This window comes from Antennarius striatus, chromosome 16 (assembly GCF_040054535.1).
Source record: "Antennarius striatus isolate MH-2024 chromosome 16, ASM4005453v1, whole genome shotgun sequence".
Lineage (NCBI taxonomy): Eukaryota > Metazoa > Chordata > Actinopteri > Lophiiformes > Antennariidae > Antennarius > Antennarius striatus.
This window is the reverse complement of record NC_090791.1, coordinates 18,989,060-19,008,550: the sequence shown is the minus strand read 5'-3', so window position 1 is coordinate 19,008,550 and position 19,491 is coordinate 18,989,060. Positions and strand designations below refer to the sequence as shown.

At 41.2% G+C, this 19,491-nt stretch overlaps 1 protein-coding gene across 3 annotated transcripts; it reads right to left on the bottom strand.

Annotated features, from left to right (window-relative positions):
• Window positions 1–932: 932 nt before the first annotated feature.
• On the bottom strand, window positions 933–18,716 carry wipi1 (WD repeat domain, phosphoinositide interacting 1). Of its 3 annotated transcripts, none has more exons than XM_068337659.1 (13): window positions 18,378–18,716; window positions 15,277–15,359; window positions 13,701–13,867; window positions 11,850–11,946; window positions 10,252–10,349; window positions 6,807–6,899; window positions 4,814–4,884; window positions 4,621–4,728; window positions 4,362–4,523; window positions 4,115–4,222; window positions 3,459–3,583; window positions 2,971–3,071; window positions 933–1,706 (listed from the first exon to the last, which is right to left on the bottom strand). In XM_068337659.1, exons 1-13 carry the CDS (start codon window positions 18,455–18,457, stop codon window positions 1,656–1,658), a joined length of 1,344 nt encoding a protein of 447 aa, XP_068193760.1. In that variant the 5' UTR covers window positions 18,458–18,716; the 3' UTR covers window positions 933–1,655. The 3 variants fall into 3 exon arrangements, with proteins under 3 accessions (XP_068193760.1, XP_068193761.1, XP_068193758.1); XM_068337660.1 differs by having other exon boundaries at window positions 2,948–3,071; window positions 13,701–13,870; window positions 18,378–18,715; XM_068337657.1 differs by having other exon boundaries at window positions 13,701–13,870; window positions 18,378–18,715.
• Window positions 18,717–19,491: the final 775 nt, after the last annotated feature.

The following is a 19,491-nucleotide window of genomic DNA, read 5'->3' as shown; positions in this document are numbered from 1 at the left end:
CACAATAGTTTCCAGACAGATACAGGCCAAATGAAAGAGCGCTACTGTTCTGATTAAAAAACTGCAGCAATATATCTTCACCAACAATCATTCAAAAATGTTAATATTTCTTTTGAACTATCAGAGTAAGGTAGATCAAAATAAATAGTTATGAATATAGATACGGATCATAATAACACTTTAGAAATATTGACATTCACATGTTTTTTATACACGATTCTCATTCAGTTTTGGTCATTTTGGCCTATTCTAGTGGACGTATTATTAAGCAAATTCATTTAAACAAGCAGGTTTGAAAAGACAGTCATATTTTTTCCAATAAAAAATGACAAAGTTTCTATTTGTAAATGGTTCAGATTACATAGTCAGTAAAATGATAATGGGATATTCAATATAATTACATGAACTACAGTACATATTCATGAACTGTATTTACCATTAGTTTGGTTTGGCAGCGACACTCACTGGCTTCCCACAAGTGAGGGAATAATGGAACGTGAGACCGCACTGTTGCAACAAAGAGGTCTCCATCTACCGTTCAGTCTGTGTTCCTACCCTCACCTGTGATCATGAGTGATGGATCATGACTGAATGAACTAGTTTGTGGATACAAGCGGCCGGAATGGGTTTTCTCAGGTGGGCAGCTGGTGTCTCCCTGGAGATAGGGTGATAAACACTGGCTTATGAAGTAAAGCCACTGCTCCTTTGTGTGGAGTCAGCTGAGGTGGTTTGGGTATCTGGTGCGGATGCCTCCAGGGCGCCTCCCTAGGGAGGTGTTCCTGGCACCACCATCTCAACACTGGCCTGGGAATTCCTTGGGATCCCCCAGTCAGAGCTGGTGGATGCCGCTGGGAAAAGGGAAGTTTGGGGCTCCCTGTTGAAGCTGCTGCCACCGCGACCCGACTACGGATAAGTGGAAGAAGATGGAAGGATGATTTGTAATACATTTTTAATAATTGATTTAAATATGTGACTCTGGCACATTAAACATTTGGCTTTTACACATATGCATTGACATGTTGATTATTCCAACCTTATCTATCAACACTTCTAACAAATTAATTATGAAATATGTCAAATAAAATGGGACACACTCTTTGCTTTGCATAGCTTCTCCCCTGCATGTTTATTTGTTTCTTTCACTTGTTTTAGTCTTCTGCAAAGAGCAACCTGCTTTACTCTTACACATGATGAGGTACCAACAAGCATACAGTACATGGTCACCTTCCAAAATTTATCCAGGAGGCATATACAGAAATATTTATTTCCATTAAGTATTATACAATATTTAAAATGATTCAGTTCTGCATCATTGTAAAAAATGAATAAAATAACATGAGATATTTGATTTTTTTTGTCAACAGCATTTCCAATTTTTATAGTATAAATAAGTTCATAGCTGATGTTTTGAAATGCACCAGTAAGTTTTGTGGAATTTTAAAGGTACAACTTGTGATGTGACAAAATGAGTAGAGAACTTTAAACTAAATGTCATTAAAAAAAATTGTTATTACTATTTGGTTTCCAATTCTTTATCACAACAGTCTGAGTTTGTTAATATGAAATATTTGAAAATGGAATTGTAACTTTTTTACTTTATCTCATTTGCCATCACTCATCGGTGTGTCCGTCCATCCAGTTGTCCTTCTACTCCCTCACGAGCATCTTGCCTTTCCACCTCCGGTCCCATCGCGGCACCAATTAATCTACCAAAAGACATGAAGAACCTCATTAATTGTGTGTCCATCGTATACACAGTTTGTCAAATCTCAGATTACAGATGTAATACACACAGTCTGAATAGAAATTTCAGTACAACACAGAAATCAACCAAAATGTTTCAGGAGTTGGTCCAGGAAGCAACTCTAAATAGATAACTAAACTATCTGACATTTCTTTTAATTAAATTCATAAATTCCTGTCCTTAGGAGATGGTGAAAAATAATCTGGGCAAGACAGACAAAAATATTAGTATTGCATTCACAAGCCCATCAGATTGTCCCATTTGTGAAAATTGGGCATTCACTAGCTTTTGTAGAAGGATGTTTGTGTGTTGTATGCTGGTATTTACCTTTAAGGATAAAGACACAGCATGATTTTTATAATGAAATAGTTTGCTATAGGTTGATTTTCTTTGTGTATCACCCAGTGTTTGCAACACATTAGTAAAAATTAAGGATATTTATTCAACTGTTATCAGTTTTGATGTTGCCACTCTTCATGATGATCTGTCTGAGGTGGTCAGGCAGAACCTTCTTGTTATATAAAACATTTGACAGTAAGTTCAGTAATTGGCTCAAGTCGGCCTTTATGTTTGTCTTCCACATTCCCATTGAATTCTTGATGAAGGCTCTTAGTGTCCTGTTGATCTTATACAGTTCCAGACATTTCAGTATCCATGTGTGGCATTGACAGACTGTCTGTCCCGCTCTGCTGACCAGGAGCTGGTACTTTGCTTCTCTGGCGTTAATGCCAATTCCTTTCTGTGCCCTGCTCTTGCAGTGAACGATTTGCCTAGTCATCTTAGTCACCATGATTGCTGTGACCAGTTGTCAGGTCCACTAGGCTCCCCCTGGCTACAGCCTTGTTATTGTACTCATCAATCGATACTTGTGGATGCATTGTTGGGTTACGGATGTTTGAACACTGAGCTGTTTCTTTGCAGGGTTCTTCAAAGCCTCCATAAGGCTGACATTCTTCGAATATATCGCCTTTCTAGGATGATAACATCTATAACATTCCAACAAGTTTATGGCTTTTCCACCCTTGTTCATTTATTTCATGCTCCAGCAGCCCATTTCTAATTAAACTTCCCGTGTTCCCGAACAGCTTGGCTGCCCCAGGTGACGTTATAGTCACACCGGCTCAGACATCGCCTGGTACACTTGTATAGCATAAGAGTTTTTGCCTAAGTACCCCTAATAAAATACTGTATATGTAAACTGACAGTTAGCTCTTGTGGATGCTCACAGGAGGAAACTCATTTTCATCGGCAAGACACACAGGTCCAGCAGCAAACTCATGCTCTGGAATGACTTCGCCCTTCTTTGCCCCAACATCTTCAGAGTAGCCTGTGTAAAAAAACAAAAAACAAAAACAGGTGACAAAACATTTTCTTTTCTACAGACCAGCAGACAGACATGTTAGAATATACAAGACAACTTTTTTACACAGCTCAAGTCTTGAGTGCGTTCCATATGAACATGCAAGGCAAACATTTGAAGCATATCTACTTCGCGTATGGATGACTGTTTCATACGGTTTCATGGAATGGTACGGTAACTCTTTCAGGAATTTGTCACCAAATTCCATTTATTAGAAAAGAATATTAAAAAAAACTGATGATACAACAAGTGCTATGATCTTATTCAGACTGGGTATTAGCCATGTCTTTGGTGGTCCAGTGTCAAACTCTTCCTGCTAAATGCAGATATAATTAAAAACCTGGGGCAACAAACCTGTGAGGGTCGCACTGACAGGGCCAGAGGATGGTAAAGCAGCAGTTGCAGCATAGGATGGGCAAGTCTGTGGCCCTGTGGTCTCTGAGCCTTCTGAACCCATGAAGTCATCAACATTAAAAAGCCTTAGAGAGAATCACAAAGATACGTAAAAATGTGTATAAAAACAGATAATTGAATGTACTTGAGTTGTAGTCTTTTTGTGAGTTCACCCTGACTATAACCGTGCACACAGTGCTCAGCTGCTACCTACGACACATGAGGCAAAACAAAGAAAAATTATAGTGAGTCACAACTTTTTGTGACCTTTGTAAAACAAGATAAATGTACTTATTGATTTGTGCTAAAAACTGATTGAGTTGTGAATATCTCTTTTATTCTTGACTATCTGTTGCTGGCTTTCCATTAAGTGGCTGTTTATCATTTTTTGGTTTGAGAGTGGTATTAACTTTCTCTCTGTCTGTGTGTGTGTGTGTGTGTGTGCGTGCGTGCATTTCAAGCCATTTCAAAAGTTTGCAGTTTCAGTTTCTGAAAAGTATTTTCTGCCGTACATGGAATGCAAAAACACTACAAAGGTTAAAGTTTTGGGATGAAACGATCACTGTCTAAATGATACAAGCACGACAGCCCAGCAAACATCAACGTGTCGTACTCACCTGTGTTTGTGAGCCAGCACGCATTCCCCTCCGTCCAGTGGATTCACATTGTAGATGAATAGCTGGCCATCAGCCGTGGCCACGAGGAGCCGTGGAAGCTTCTGGATCCTGAAACACCACATTGGGTGAGACCGGTTATTTTGGATAAATCAAAACCATTCAGTGTGGTCCCGCCCAAGAATATGACTGTCAAAGTCAAAACGTCTTCTGTCACACACACATAACTATTCAAGTCAGAGAACCTCACATAGCCAGGGTGCAGATGTTCCTCTGTCCAGATGTGAGGAGGTGAACGGTAGCAAAGGCCCGGTCCTGGCTCATCATGCCGGACACTTGAGTTGGAATGTAGCTGCTGGCTGCTGAGAATATCTTGCTCACATAGGATGTCCAGGTGGCATCCTCTTGTCCACTGCAGTCAGAAAACAAGCAAATTAATGCCACTTGCAACTAATTTTACTTGTGGTGACAATGCGCACGCGTGTGTGTGTGTGTGTGTGTGTGCGCACCTTGGTACCAGTTGTTCAAGTTTAAAGATATGCACTGTCTCTGTGTTGCTGGATGCACAGAGGAAGTGACCATCAGGACTGAAGGATAAGGAGCTTATATTCACGTACCTACAGACAGAGGAAAAGAAACAATACTGGAAGAAAACAGCTGTGTTCTCTGTGTGAAGTTGATGAGATGTGTTTGATCTCTGACCTCTTCATGCCTCTGCGAAACTCAAACAGCCGCTGGCCTTCAGGAATGGAAAACACTCGTATTACTGTGCCCTGTAAAAGACAGGTAGTCGGTCACACACTAACTTTACAGCTGTTTCTTAAACAACTGTGGAGGTTTGGCATTAGCTCTATCTCTTGCAGGCACAAGCTGGCACACAGCATGTGTTATTGTTGATCTCCAACCAATGCATTTCATATTATAGTGGTAAAAGTGTAGTTACACCCATCAAGCACATTGTTTGCTGAGTACTACGTAGAAACATTGACCAACAACTTTCTGTTTTAATATCAGTGGTTGAGTATTTTCACTGCCTATAGGCCATATCAGACCCATGTCCATCCATCATCCAGGCCTGTGTCATTAGTTTGTTTGTAAGCATGCATGAGGCTACATCATCTCACCAAGCAATGGTGCTCATTTGCTGCTGAAAGACGAAGTGCCTTTAAATTGATAAAAACCAGCTACTGGCTAAGTTCCTCGCAAAACTATAAAGTTAGCCTGGCTGGAACTCAGAAAAGAAAAGTCACACTTGCGATTTCCAGGTGCTGTGATTTGCTTATCATTTGTTTTTCTACCTCTTACCATTCTGTTTTCTCTCCACCTGTCAATAACATGATCAAATTCCATCAAGTGCAGTCAGGTCATGTTATTTTTTGGTTTCCTAGATGTCCAAGCTGACCAGGTCAGCCAAATAGAAAGAAAACCCCTGAGGGACTGGTCCTTTTTTTCCTGATCTTATTTTGTTTGTGATCTTACATTGTTGAAGAATCTTTTAATTAGAAGAAGTCAACTTTTACTGATCCCCTACGGGGAAATTATCTTTACACTCTTTACATGTCTATATATATGTCAAACCATGCATACAAAGTTGTGTACAGGCCCCTGAACAAACACAACACACTAGGGGCCTGTTGGCATGCAGTTAGTACAATTGTTAGTACATGGGGAGGCAGAGTGAAGGGTCGCGACTTTGGGGTGCGCCCCAAATGAGCAGCTTGTGGGGGGAGATGGCGCCTTGCTCAAGGGCGCCTCGGCAGTGGCCTGGAGGTGAGCTGGCACCTCCCACTGTCAGCTCAAGCTCCAAGGATGTCTGGCGGGAGTGGGATTCGAACCGCCGATGTCTGGGCGATGTCTGGTCTGAAGACTTCTGCTCTACCGCCGAGCCACTGCCGCCCCCAATTACCGTTATTAGATAGTTTAGAAATTAGGTGATTAATTTGTCCTTTCTTTCCTGAAGTATTGACTTGTCATGGCTAGTTTTTTAAACCATATTTCAATCAGGCATTGCACAACTGTCCCAAGACATTTTTTTTTCTTTGACCTCTTTGATTTGTAGAATGTGGATCAACCTAAGATTCTGCCTTCGTGTGTACGTTCATTACACATTCTGAAGAAGGAGGCCTTCAAAGGGGACTCCTGAGGCAGTCAAAGGATATAGACAGACCCAAAGGACTGTCTGCACATTTGTATATCTCCTCAGTAAGTGGTCATCATCTGTGATAGTTCTTCAAATAATCGACTACTTGTTGCTCTTGCTATGTTTATACTCCTACGTGGGCCACACACCATCATTTTACAATGCCTGTTTTTCCCCTATTACTACCTCTACAAGCATCTCAGCATTGAAACAGAATGCCAGGCCTGCAAGTAAAGCATTTGGCTTATTATTTTTCCTAGTCTAAACTATAGTTACTATTGGCCAATTGGTCACCACCTTTAAAATATATTTCAAGAATTAATCCTAAGAATTGACCTTGACTATCAAAAACACATTGAATCAGAATTGAACCCTAGCTTCTGATTTTGTTCCCATAAATAAACATACTTCTTCATCTAATCGTGTCATTAAGGGTCAAGAATAAACCTAAATAATCATCACTCTCAAGGTATTGCTACAGAGATTAACTGCTCTCATTTCTGAAGCTAAATGAAAACTTTGATCTGAGTCAGAGTTGGAAAATATGTTTCTTACCCTCTCAGAGGCACTGGCAAGTTTGGTGGCTGAAGTGTTAAAGGTGAGAGCTGCCAAAGGACTGTCATGAGCCGGGATCGTCAGAACTGTATTCTTTAAGAACAAAGAAGAAGACAGTAAACGTATTTAGTTATGTCACCTGAGAGTATGGCAATGTTATAAAAACTATGAGTGATATATTTAGTCAGATTGCATTTCAAATAATTGAAAACAAAAACATCGCAATAATTTCTCAATTCTAAATATGCAGTGGTATAAAAAAAAATTGTGAATCAATTTCACCTGCTGGTGCAAATGAGACTGGCAGTAGCTCAGTCTGGTTCAAGACCAGTGTGGACCAAAAAGTCTTTCTTTTCCAATGTGTGTGTGTGTGTGTGTGTGTGTGTGTGTGTGTGTGTGTGTGTGTGTGTGTGTGTGTGTGTGTGTGTGTGTGAATGCATTTGTGCGTTACAGTTTGTGGAATAGAAAAGTGGAAAAATAAGTTCCCCATGGGGATCATTACAGTATAAAAATGGCAAAAGGTGAAGTTGAGTGGAAGAAAACCCAAAATAAATGGAATGGTTTTGCATTTGGTGACCACAGACGATTGCTCAGCACTTTCCCATCCTCTCATCTATCCTTCTTACTATATTACTATGATTCTACGTAATTTTATGATTTGCTGGTATCGTTGTTATGACTGGTAGCACAAGGGCTCTGGGGTCATACAGGTACTTAGGGCACAGGGCAGGTGTGGGGATACACACAAGCCCCCGGCTGTGCACAGCAGTGTTGGAGTTTACCCTGTGGATGGAAGGAAGGGTCATCTCCCTATGTCCCTATGTCTTAAGGCTGGGGGAGAGCGCGGGGGGGGGGGGTGTATGACTATTGCTTGTGCATATGCACCAAATAGCAATCAGAGTATTTAGCCTTCTTGGGGTCCCTACATGGGGTCCTAAAAGGGATTCCTGTAGGGGGACTGCATTGTGTTCCTGGTCGACTTAATTGCATACGTTGGCAGTGATGGAGGAATGGCCTCCCTGATGCACTGGGAGGTAAAGTTGTGGGAAGCTCCTTTTTTGGTGTGCCCCAAATGAGCAGCTTGTCAGGGAGACGGTGCCTCGCTCAAGGGCGCCTCGCCAATCTTGAAACATTGGTCGACCCACCCTACCGACCGGTCTACCACTGATCAGTGATCTAAACCCAGCAGCGTTATGTCATTTGACTTCTGTAGTAGTTATGGATCATCCATAACAACATGATTTTCGAACACAAGGATTCTCATTAGTTGGGTCATAAGTTGGGCGATGGAAGACTCTGGATAGAGTTTACTGTTCAATCTTTGTTCCTACCCAGTGTCTCCCTTAGAGATAGGGTGAGAAAAAATGCTTTTCATGAGAGGTTCAGAGTAGAGCCACTGATCCTTTGTGTCGAAAGGATTCAGTTGGTGGTTTGGGCATTTGGTGCGGATGCCAACAGGGCGCCTCCTTAGGGAGGTGTTCCTGCCACGTCCAGCAGGGAGGAGACCTTGAGGCAGACTCCGGACCAGGTGGAGGAATAATATCTCAACATTGGCCTGGGAACGCCTTATGATCCCCCAGACAGAGCTGGCTGATGTGGCCGGGGAAAGGGAAGTTTGGGGCTCCCTGTTGAAGCTGCTTCCCCCACTACCCAACTCTGGATGAGTGGATGAAGAGATTTACATATATGATTGCATTTGACTGACTAATTACTATAGTGTGCTCTTAATTTTCCTTAGGGGATGAAAATAGTATATATATATATATATATATATATATATATATATATATATATATATATATATATACACAGTTGTGTTCAAAATAATAGCAGTCAACATGAATAACCTGTTTTTGGTAGAAATTATATTACTGCATGGCAAATAATTTACCAGTTGCTGTAGTAGGGTCATAGAAAACCAAAAGAGCCAATATTCATGATATGTATGCTCCCGAGTCTGTGTAATTGAATAATGAATTGAAGGGGCATGTTAAAAAAATACTGTGGAGTTCAATTAGTGAAGTCATTCAATCTGTGAAAAAACAGGTGTCAATCAGGTGGCCCTTATTTAAGGATGAAGCCAGCACATGTTGCTCATGCATTTCTCTCTGAAAACTTGAGAATAATGGGTCATTCCAGATGTTGTTCAGAAGAAAAATGTACTTTGATTAAAATGTTGATTAGTGAAGGGAAAACGTATAAAGAAGTGCAGAAAATGATGGGCTGCTCGGCTAAAATGATCTCCAATGCTTTAAAATAGAAAGCAAAATCAGAGAGACGTGGAAGAAAACAGAAGACTACCATTGGAATGGATTAAAGAATAGAAAACTCAGCCAATGATCAACTCCAGGATGATCAAAGACAGTCTGAAGTCACCTGTGAGTACTGTGACAATTAGAAGACGCCTGTGTGAAGCTAATCTATCAGCAAGAAGCCCCCGCAAAGTCCCACTGTTACAAAAAAGACATGTGCTGAAGAGGATACAATTTGCCAAAGAACACATTGGCTGGTCAAAAGAGAAATGGAGAAACATTTTGTGGATGGATGAGAGTAAGATTGTTCTCTTTGGGTTTAAGAGCCGCAGAGAGTTTTTCAGACGACCCCCAAACACTGAATTCAAGCCACAGTACACTCTGAAGACAGTGAAGCATGGTGGTGCAAGCATCATGGTATGGGGATGTTTCTCTTACTATGGTGTCGGGCCTATTTATCGCATACCAGGGATCATGGATCAGTTTGGATGCATCAAAATACTTGAAGAGGTTATGTTGCCTTATGCTGAAGAGGAAATGCCCTTGAAATGGGTGTTTCAACAAGACAACGACCCCAAACACACCAGTAAGCGAGCAGCTTCTTCGCTCCAGACCAACAAAATTAAAGTCATGCAGTGGCCAGCCCAATCCTCGGACCTTAATCCGATAGAAAACTTGTGGGGTGACATTAAAAATGCTGTTCCTGAGGCAAAACCAAGAAATGCAGAGGAATTATGGAACATTGTCAAATCATCCTGGGCTAGAATACCTGTTCACAGATGCCAGAAGTTGGTCGACTCCTTGCAACACAGATGTGAAGCGGTTCTCAGAAACAGTGGCTATACAACTATATATTAGTTTAGTGATTCATAGGAATGCTGAATTCTGGATATTTTTCAGTTTATACAGTAAATATTTGAATTTGTAAAGTAAATGCAGACTCTGCTATTTTTTTGAACAGCCCAATGTTCATTTTTCTTCATTTTCTGTACAGTAATGAAAGAATTTCTGCTTTTTTCTTCATGTTTTGATTTAGAATATAATGTGCAGTGTTCCCAATGCATGGAAATAAAAACCATTATAAGGATTTTGGGTTTTACTAAATTTTTTAAACAGACTGCCATTATTTTTAACATAACTGAATAAATTACAGTAGAGAGTTCAAAGTGTTCTGTAATGACATGTTTTCTTACCAAACTGTTAGCATCATACAGTATGATTTCCCCAACGGTGGCACTGCCAGGGTAGGTCAGGTAGGAGTTGGAATGATTAATAGACAGAGCACAGAGACCTGAGACAGAAGAGAACGACCAACTTCATCATGAACACTTGAAGACAATTGTAAGCATTGTTAGACAAAGGGAAAATTACCTAATAAAACTAACCCTGCTAAACCACTTGGATATTCAAGAAAGATGACGCAAAATGTGCAGACAATGAAGTGCCACTGTTCTGTGTGCCAAACTGCTCATTGATATACTGCTGCTAAATGGTGTTGAGGTTTTGTATTTTAGTGTCTACTTCCTGTTTCATTTCATAGCAATATTCTTCTGTGCCGTCTTGTGCTTCCCCTTATCTGTGTTCATGTAATTGACTTTTCTTCCGATGGGTTTTGTTTTCCTGGAGCAGCTCTCTGCTCCTTGTGCCACATGTGGTGGTTGTCTGCTCCCTGTGCCCCCTGTTATTGTCTCCTCACTTTGTGCTTGTAGTGTCTGTGATTCCTTGTCAGTCCATCTGTTTGATCACATATTTTATGATCTGCCTTTTACCCCATTCTATCCTGGACTTTCGCTGTATGTAGTCTTGTGTTTTTTCTTCGTTCATGCACCTGTTGGACTTTGTTTTTCTTGTGTATTTTTTTCCCATTGAATTACTGAACTGCACTTCCCTGCCCTCGACTGATGGTTTTCTCTGCATTTGAGTCTAACTTTTGAAATGAATGAGACATTCATTTAAATGCTATATTTAATAGTTTATTGATAGGTGTCAGCTCCATTTTGCTAGATGTGTAATGAAGAGCACAATGTAGCTGTAAAGTTAGTCACAAAGCACAAACGGCTGTACTTCATCCCTTCAGTATTAATAGGTGTGTTTTGATATAAGAAGTACAGTATTGCTGAATCCCATGCTCTTTTAATGGGGCAGTGTTCCTATCAGTGGGGCAGTGCAATTTTTGTGTTTGAACAATGTCATTGATTTTTTTATTCCCCATAAGCAAAATATTTTTTTTAAAAACTTGCTCTCTCTGAGGGTCAGGTAGTGTCAGTGGTCTTTGACCCCTTCCTGGCATTTTCTCAATTTACAACTCTCAGTTAAGCACACAACATTTTTCTTTTTAATAAAATCAACCAGACTTTAAGAACTCAAACGTAGCCAAATGTCTTCAGCCACTAAGTCCAGTTCAGTGAACACAGATCTACCATGACCTGGATGACTGGGAATCTTCACAAACTCAAACACCGACTCTATCTTCCGTTACCTGGCTTGACCTCATCTTACAAATGCAATCATACCAGTGGTGACATGCATGTAACTATCAACTCATAAATCATCCCAGTTTCACAGTGTACATACAAGCAAGTGTAAATAAAAGGGGTGGTGAAAGCAGCATCTGACCAATAGAGAATGTGAATACGGTCGCCTCGTCTTCTAGAAAATGGACAGACGTTTCAAGTTTGTCACATGACATTTGTATATACAGTACATATAATAAATAACATCATATAGGAATTTAGCTGTCCTGGACCACTCCTAATTAAAACTACTTCAGAGCTATATAATAATATCTTACCTGAGGGGTTGGATGGAGTGTTGAGGAGAGTCTTGAGCAGCTTCATGTCCTTGATGTTGTGGATATAAATGGACTCTTCAAGGCACACGACAAGCCTCTACAAGAAAAGGCAGATTATTGGTCCTTTAAGTAAGGTCAACAAACCCCAACTAACGTCTCCTCTGATTCACATCAGTGAATTCAGTCAAAGCTCACAGAACTTTGAGTAAAGCTTTAAAATTAGGCTGAGCTGACCAACCATCTTGTTGTGACATAACTTGCATGTCTTGCATTATGTTTTTAATAGAACTATATTTTAATGAATTGTTTATTTCTGACATTAATGAGATGATAATCTCTGTCGTACCTTCAGACAGAGTCGAAGTAAAAGTTCAATCAGCTGTAATGTTCGGCAGTGCTGACCAAATATTAAGATTTACGTATTTCATCTATTTCTCGTATGCTTTCATGACTATGTTAGCGTACTGCTGGGCTCTATATCAAAAAGAGTTTGACAAGTAAGTCATTCTGAGTGTTGCTTATAAATGAAGCTCACAAAAGTCAGATCTGTGTGTACAAGAAGGGGCAGAGCAGGATGAACTTCCTGAGGAGGCTGGCCTCCTTCAACATCTGTCCTAAGCTCCTTCTCATGTTTAATCAGTCTGTAGTCTTCAGTGTGCTGTCATACGCCATTGTGTGTTGGGGTAGGGGGGCCAGAAAACGAGATATGGACCATCTGAACAGACTCATCCGCAGAGCGGGCTCAGTGGTTGGACTGAGCCTGGACTCTGGAGACGCTTCTGGAGAGCAGGACCATGTCCAAAGTAAGGGCCATCATGAACAACACCAGCCCCCCCCCCTACACACCACCTTCTCCCAGCAGAGGAGCACCTTCAGCGGCAGACTGCTGTCACACAGCGCCTCCACAGAGAGGCTGAGGTCCTCCTTCGTGCCATCAGGGGGTACAATGACTCTCTCAGGAGGAGCGGGGGGGAGGTGGCGAGGTCAGCATGCGGTTGAATGTTGAATGGAGGGGATGGGATGTCAGCCTGTGCTGCAGTGTAGTGGGGCCAAGGTGTTGTGATGTTGTGATATTAGATAGTGACGCCTTATATTTTTGACCATTGTGAGATAGATATTAGATAGTTGTGATATTAGATAGATAGATAGATAGATAGATAGATAGATAGATAGATAGATAGATAGATAGATAGATAGATAGATAGATAGATAGATAGATAGATAGATAGATAGATAGATAGATGCTGTGATATTAGTGACGCCTTACATTGTAAGAAGGGTGTACCTTACCCCCCATGTGGGCCTCCTGCTAATTTTCACTTGCACTTTTTATTTTTATTTATGTTATTTTATTTTATTTAATTTTGTTCTGTTTAGATTTTAGTTATAGTTTAGTATATGTCCTGTTAATGCTACATGTGTCTGTTAGTGTAGTGTATGTCTTGTGGTATGTCCTTTGGTGTCAGTGTTTTTTTTTCTCCTGGTGTTTATCCAGTATTTATTCATTATGTAATGCCTGAGCAGCGGATATGTGCAATTTCTTCCGGGATTAATAAAGTATCTATCTATCTGTTTGTCTGTACAGTAAAATCAGGGACAGAAACAGGGACTGGGACTTAAGTTACCTCAATCTTGATAATGCAAGAAAAAAGTATGACTGTTGCATGAGAAATTTGCAACCAGTTCGTTGGACGTCGTGGTCCATGGCTAGAAAATTTTCTGACCAACTGCTTCCAATAGACAACAAGTGAAAGCTTAGGCAAATCAAACAAGTAATTCCCAACGGGCATGTTTAGTGCATTTGTGTCTAACGACTTCAGTTCTAAATGGCTGTGAGACAGGGGGGCTCACCTGTCTGTTAAGCTTGACACCCAGAATCCTGTCTGGGTAGCTGTAGTTGCAGATTTCTGTCCCCTTCTTGAAGTGGTAGATGTTCATGCGCTGTGGCACACTGGTCCTCACCATGACGATGAGACTGCTCGAAAACAGACGTTCCATGATGTAGATATCTGGAGTCCCTGCTGGAGGACAACAGGCAGCAGACATGTGACCGGGCTCAGTGCCACAGGTAGGAGGGATGTTTATACATGCTTATTTTTGGGCTGTTTTTCTCTTCTTTTTTTATTGTGTTTTCTCTCTATTTTTAAGTTGTTTTTAATTCTGATGACTGTTTTTAGTTGTTTTTCATTATACTGTGTTATTTTGAGCTAAAAGGGTGCATTACTGACAGAAAACACAAACACATGTCATAACCCACTATACAGTTAATTCTGTTTCTTACATATTAAAGATGTATTGATTGGAGTTCGCATCATCCAAATACTTTAAACTTACATCCCTTTACAAACTGGTACATACAGTGACACTTTGCTGCAGCTTGTCATGTACTTTAGAATTTATCTGGACAACTGATTTTCTCCAAACTACTTCACTTTATGAACCTGGACTGGGTGCGTAGAGAACACAGAACATTAATTACAATTAGCCCATGTCAAAATGTCAGGAGTTCAATCATGAATTAACTTAAGATATGGTAATTTAATAATATCAAATATTTTCGAGAGTGACATCAATGCTGTTGTATCAGACTCATGCTGTCACAGTCATTTAGTTCTGTAATGGACGATGGTTGATCTGTGTTTGGATAGCACTGCGCTTCAGAATCAAGGCCTCATGTGATCCATTTAAGTTGCAAATGTTAAATTAAACTAGTTTGAAAACAGTTTTATTGTTGCTTTACCTATTTAAGTACTAATTGTCTAAATCTGAGCTGCTGTGAAAAGATCCACAGAAAGCAGTTGTGTGGTCATATGAAAGGAACTAAGGAATGAAGCTGTACAGTATATTCAGGTGAACTGGGTATGTTGAAAGCAGCGGAACAGATACTGTATCTGAGTCCAGTGGATGTTCTATGAGGTGCTGGTCTCCACTGTAGGAACACAGTGACCCACAGCACTCTACCCTCTCAGAGAAGGTATGCATGTTCATTTTTTTTTTTGTGTTTCTGAAGTGTTAAATCTACTTTGCACGACTGTGTAGTCATTAATAGTGACTGCAGTATTCTATAATTCTATACATTTTTATACGGAATTTATTTATTAATAAACTGTCCTAATTTATTTGATTACTGTATTTTAACTATTTATTTGCAGTAGCTTCTTTCAGTGAAGTTAAGTATGGGGTTCTGCAATAAAAGCGCTTCCTTAAGTCATCCTCCCATTGTTATCACTTTGTTTGAAAAGATTCCCGTGAAATTAAAAAGTCAAAGTTGGTTGCCAGGGCACATTCTCTTTCAGTTCTTGCCTCCGGGGGTGAACTTGGGGAAACTCTGATAGTCATCTAGGCTGTTATGGAGATTGTTAGTTTCCTGGGGAGCAGTTAGCTATGGATAAGAAGGAATGAACTGACAACAAGGCTTCATACTGACCACTTTCATGAATACAGTCCAGTTTGTCCACCGTCGTCAGAGAAAAGAGCTTGTAGCCAGTATTTGTTCCCAAAGCCAGTGACCTGAAATACACACACGCACACAGTATAATTAACAGTCCTTACACATTGATGCAATCTGACCAGCTGTGATGGACAGACTATCAAGTGGATGTGTTTTAAGATCAGAAGTAAAGAATGACTCAATGTGCCGAGGAAACTCGAACTCCCTTCGGAGGTTCAGGAAAAATACACATCAAGACAAGCTGAAAATCAACATTTGAATACATATTAAGATTAATTTGCTATTCTATGTATCTATTACAAGAAGAATTATGCTTCTTAATCCACATGTCATTTCTGGCTTCCTCCCACCTCCAACAAGACATGCAGTTTGCCTGAACTGGTCACGCCAAATTGTCTGTAGGTGTGAGTGTGAGCATGAGTGTTTTGATTCATGTAACCATGCGATGAGTTGGCGTCTCATCCATGGTGTACCCCAACTTTCGCCCATAGCCAGCTGGGATAGACTCCAGCAGAACCGTGACCCACAAGGCATATAAGTGGCTGCAGACGAGACAATTTAGGTCTGCACCTTCTTCAAGAGGATGGAGGGATGGAAGGATCAGTTGTTGCTTCTTCTGACGTTTACTCAAATGCTGCCACATTTCTTCATTCTCAAAGGTAATGGTGGGATATTCTGACGTAAATAAAACTGGATTACCACTCGGGCACCATGGGCACCCACACCAGTGTGGTTTTTAGTGGCAGTTGGTTTATTTAATTATTTATTGACAGAGAGGATGATATTGTCTTCAGTTGTTACAGTCCACCTTGCCTGTGATGGGGGGAGGGAGGTGTCTAACATATAATTATTAGTTAGTGAATCTTTTTTTTTTCCCTTTGGCTTTTCCCTTAAGTTGCCTCCATCTAACCCTGTCTTCTGCATCCTCTTCTCTCACACCAACTACCTTCATGTCCTCTTTCACTACATCCATAAACCTCCTCTTTGGTCTTCCTCTAGGCCTCCTGCATGGCAGTTCAAAACTCAGCATTCTTCTACCAATATATTCACTATCTCTCCTCTGGACATGTCCAAACCATCTCAGTCTGGCCTCTCTGACTTTATCTCCAAAACCTCTAACATGTGCTGTCCCTTTGATGTACTCATTCCTGATCCTATCCTTCCTGGTCACTCCCAAAGATAACCTCTATTTGGGAGGCATCTTCTCACTATCTAAGATCCTGTTGAACAACCCAGTCAGAAACTCTACTGCCACCTCTCCTAGACACGTCCATACCTCCACAGGTATATCATCAGGAGTGAATGCCTTTCCAGCTTCATCCTCTTCAATGCCCTCCTCACTCCATCCTGACTAATCTTTGCTATTTCTTGGTCCACAGCAGTCACCTCTTCTAGTGTTTGTTTCCTCTCATTTTCCTCGTTCATCAACTCTTCAAAGTACTCTTTCCATCTTCCCATCACACTACTAGCACCTGTCAATAGACTTCCATCCCTGTCCTTAATCACCCTAACCTGCTGCACGTCTTTCCCATCTCTGTCTCTCTGTCTTGCCAACTTGTATAGATCAGTCTCTCCCTCCTTACTGTCCAACCTAGCATACAAGTCATCATAAGCCACTTGTTTGGCCTTTGCTACCTCTACCTTCACCTTACGCTGCATCTCCCTGTACTCCTGTCTACTCTCCTCAGTCCTCTCAGTGTCCCACTTCTTCTTAGCTAACCTCTTTCTCTGTATACACTCCTGTACTTCCTCATTCCACCACCAAGTCTCCTTATCTACTTTCCTTCCAGATGACACACCAAGTACTCTCCTACCTGTCTCTCTGATCACATTAGCTTTAGTTGTCCAGTCACCTGGGAGCACCTCCTGCCCACCCAGAGCCTGTCTTAACTCCTTCCTGAAAGTCATGCAACACTCTTCCTTTTTCGGCTTCCACCATTTTGTCCTCTGCTCTGTCTTAGTTCTCTTGATCTTCCTCACCACCAGAGTCATCCTACAAACCACCATCCTATGCTGTTTGGCTACACTCTCACCTACCACCACTTTTCAGTCACTGATCTCTTTCAGGTTACACCGTCTACACAAGAGATAGTTTACCTGTGTGCTCCTACCACCACTCTTATAGGTCACCCTATGTTCCTGCCTCTTCTGGAAGAAAGTATTCACTACAGACATTTCCATCCTTTTTGCAAAGTCAACCACCATCTGTCCTTCTGCATTCCTCTCCTGGATACCAAACCTGCTCATCACCACCTCCTCATCTCTGTTTCCTGCACCAACATGTCCGTTGAAGTCTGCTCCAATGACAACTCTTTCACTTCTAGGTTTGCTCTGCATCACTTCATCAAAGTCCAACCAGAATTTCTCCTTCTCCTCCAGCTCACATCCTACCTGTGGAGCATACCACTACCAACATCGAACGTTAGACCTTTGATTTCTAGCTTCAGACTCATCACTCTATCTAACACTCTCTCTACCTCAAGGACATTCCTAACAAACTCCCCCTTCAAGATAATTCCTACTCCATAACTCTTCCTATCTACACCATGATAGAACAACTTGAACCCTGCTCCTAAACTTCTGGACTTACTACCTTTCCACCTGGTCTCCTGCACACACAGTATGTCTACCTTCCTCCTCTGCATCATGTCAACCAACTCTCTACTTTTTCCTGTCTTAGTTCCAACATTCAACATCCCTACTCTCAGTACTATTCTCTTGGTGTTCCTCTTCTCTCTCTTCCTACGAACACACTTTCCTCCTCTCCTTCTTCGACCTTTGTAAGTGTATAATAGTTCTGAAACCATATGTGTTGTTGTCCAACACATATGGTCCTGTGTCCAATTAAATTAAAATAATTTTCCTGTTGAATTGGTTAGAATTTTCAGTGGATGCGATTCCTTCATGAAAACAAACAAAGAGAGAGATAGATAGATAGATAGATAGATAGATAGATAGATAGATAGATAGATAGATAGATAGATAGATAGATAGATAGATAGATTAAATAAATAAGACACATGTATGTTTAAGATTCAGCAGGACTAATAATTCTTAGAATCTGCCTCCCTGCTTACGTGGAATCTTGGTTGAACGAGGCGCAGCCGAACCGGAGTCCGGGTTCGTCCAGTAGGCCAGCGCCTCCCGTCTCCTCCATCCCGAGTCCCAGAGCCGTCCTTTCCTCCCCCCACCCTGGAATGGAGGCCTGGGATCGGAGGCGCCTCTTCGGTCGATGTCGGCGTCAAACGGCTCCAACGTGAGAGAAAAGAAGACTTTCGTGAGGCGTGAGGGTAGAAGAGCCGGAGACCGTGTCCAGAGACGGAAACCTCCCGGTTCGGGTCGGCTGTGGAGGAGTTACGGGCCGGGCCGGGTGTGGAGGCAAAGAAAGACGAGCGGAAGATAAACAAGAACAGCTGACGGCCTACGTCACGCTTTCTCCTGCTCCTGCTGTGATTGGCTCGTGGTGAATCGTTGTTTTCGACGATGTCTCTTGTGATTGGTCGGAAGTGTAGCGAGGTTTTATTGACCGCTGCGCGCACGCAAATCTCTATCTATCTATCTATCTATCTATCTATCTATCTATCTATCTATCTATCTATCTATCTATCTATCTATCTATCTATCTATCTATCCATCCATCCATCCATCCATCCATCCATCCATCCATCCATCCATCCATCCATCCATCCATCCATCCATCCATCCATCCATCCATCCATCCATCCATCCATCTGCAGTAATTGTCTTGTTAAACTTTCTAATATTCCACATTTTTTAAAATGTCCACTGGAGTGTCCCCAGATATTACTGGATGTGTAAAAGACATCCATCTTTTACAACTAATTTCAAAATACTGAACAGATGATGACATTTCAATATTAACCAGTAGTTAATATTTGACATGTTTGAATCATTGACAGATTTATCTCAGATATAAATGTCCCTGTGTTTGACTATTTCTTGTTTATTGTGTCACAGAGTTTTTGTGTCAAGTCTTGTACTTTGGTTTTCCTGTGTCGTACCACTTGTGTGTCTCTCTTTACCTCCTCTGTGAGTGATGGTTTCGACCTAATTCACTTGTCCGATCCTCCTACCTGTCCTTGTCTCCTTCTATCTGTCTCCTTCTACCTTAGGTTGTAAAGTCACTCAGATTTTTGGACTTTGTTTGATTTATGGATTTTGCTTTACAAA

Bases quoted from the DNA above. Each gene is read 5' to 3' on its own strand.
- wipi1 (XM_068337657.1), bottom strand. From the start codon at position 18,457: ATGGAGGAGACGGGAGGCGCTGGCCTACTGGACGAACCCGGACTCCGG. The intron at 15,360-18,377 runs GTAAGCAGGGAG...TGTGTATTTCAG, and splicing joins TCGTTCAACCAAGATTCCAC to GTCACTGGCTTTGGGAACAA. The intron at 4,729-4,813 runs GTCAGAGATCAA...CTCTGTCTGTAG, and splicing joins TTTCGCAGAGGCATGAAGAG to GTACGTGAATATAAGCTCCT.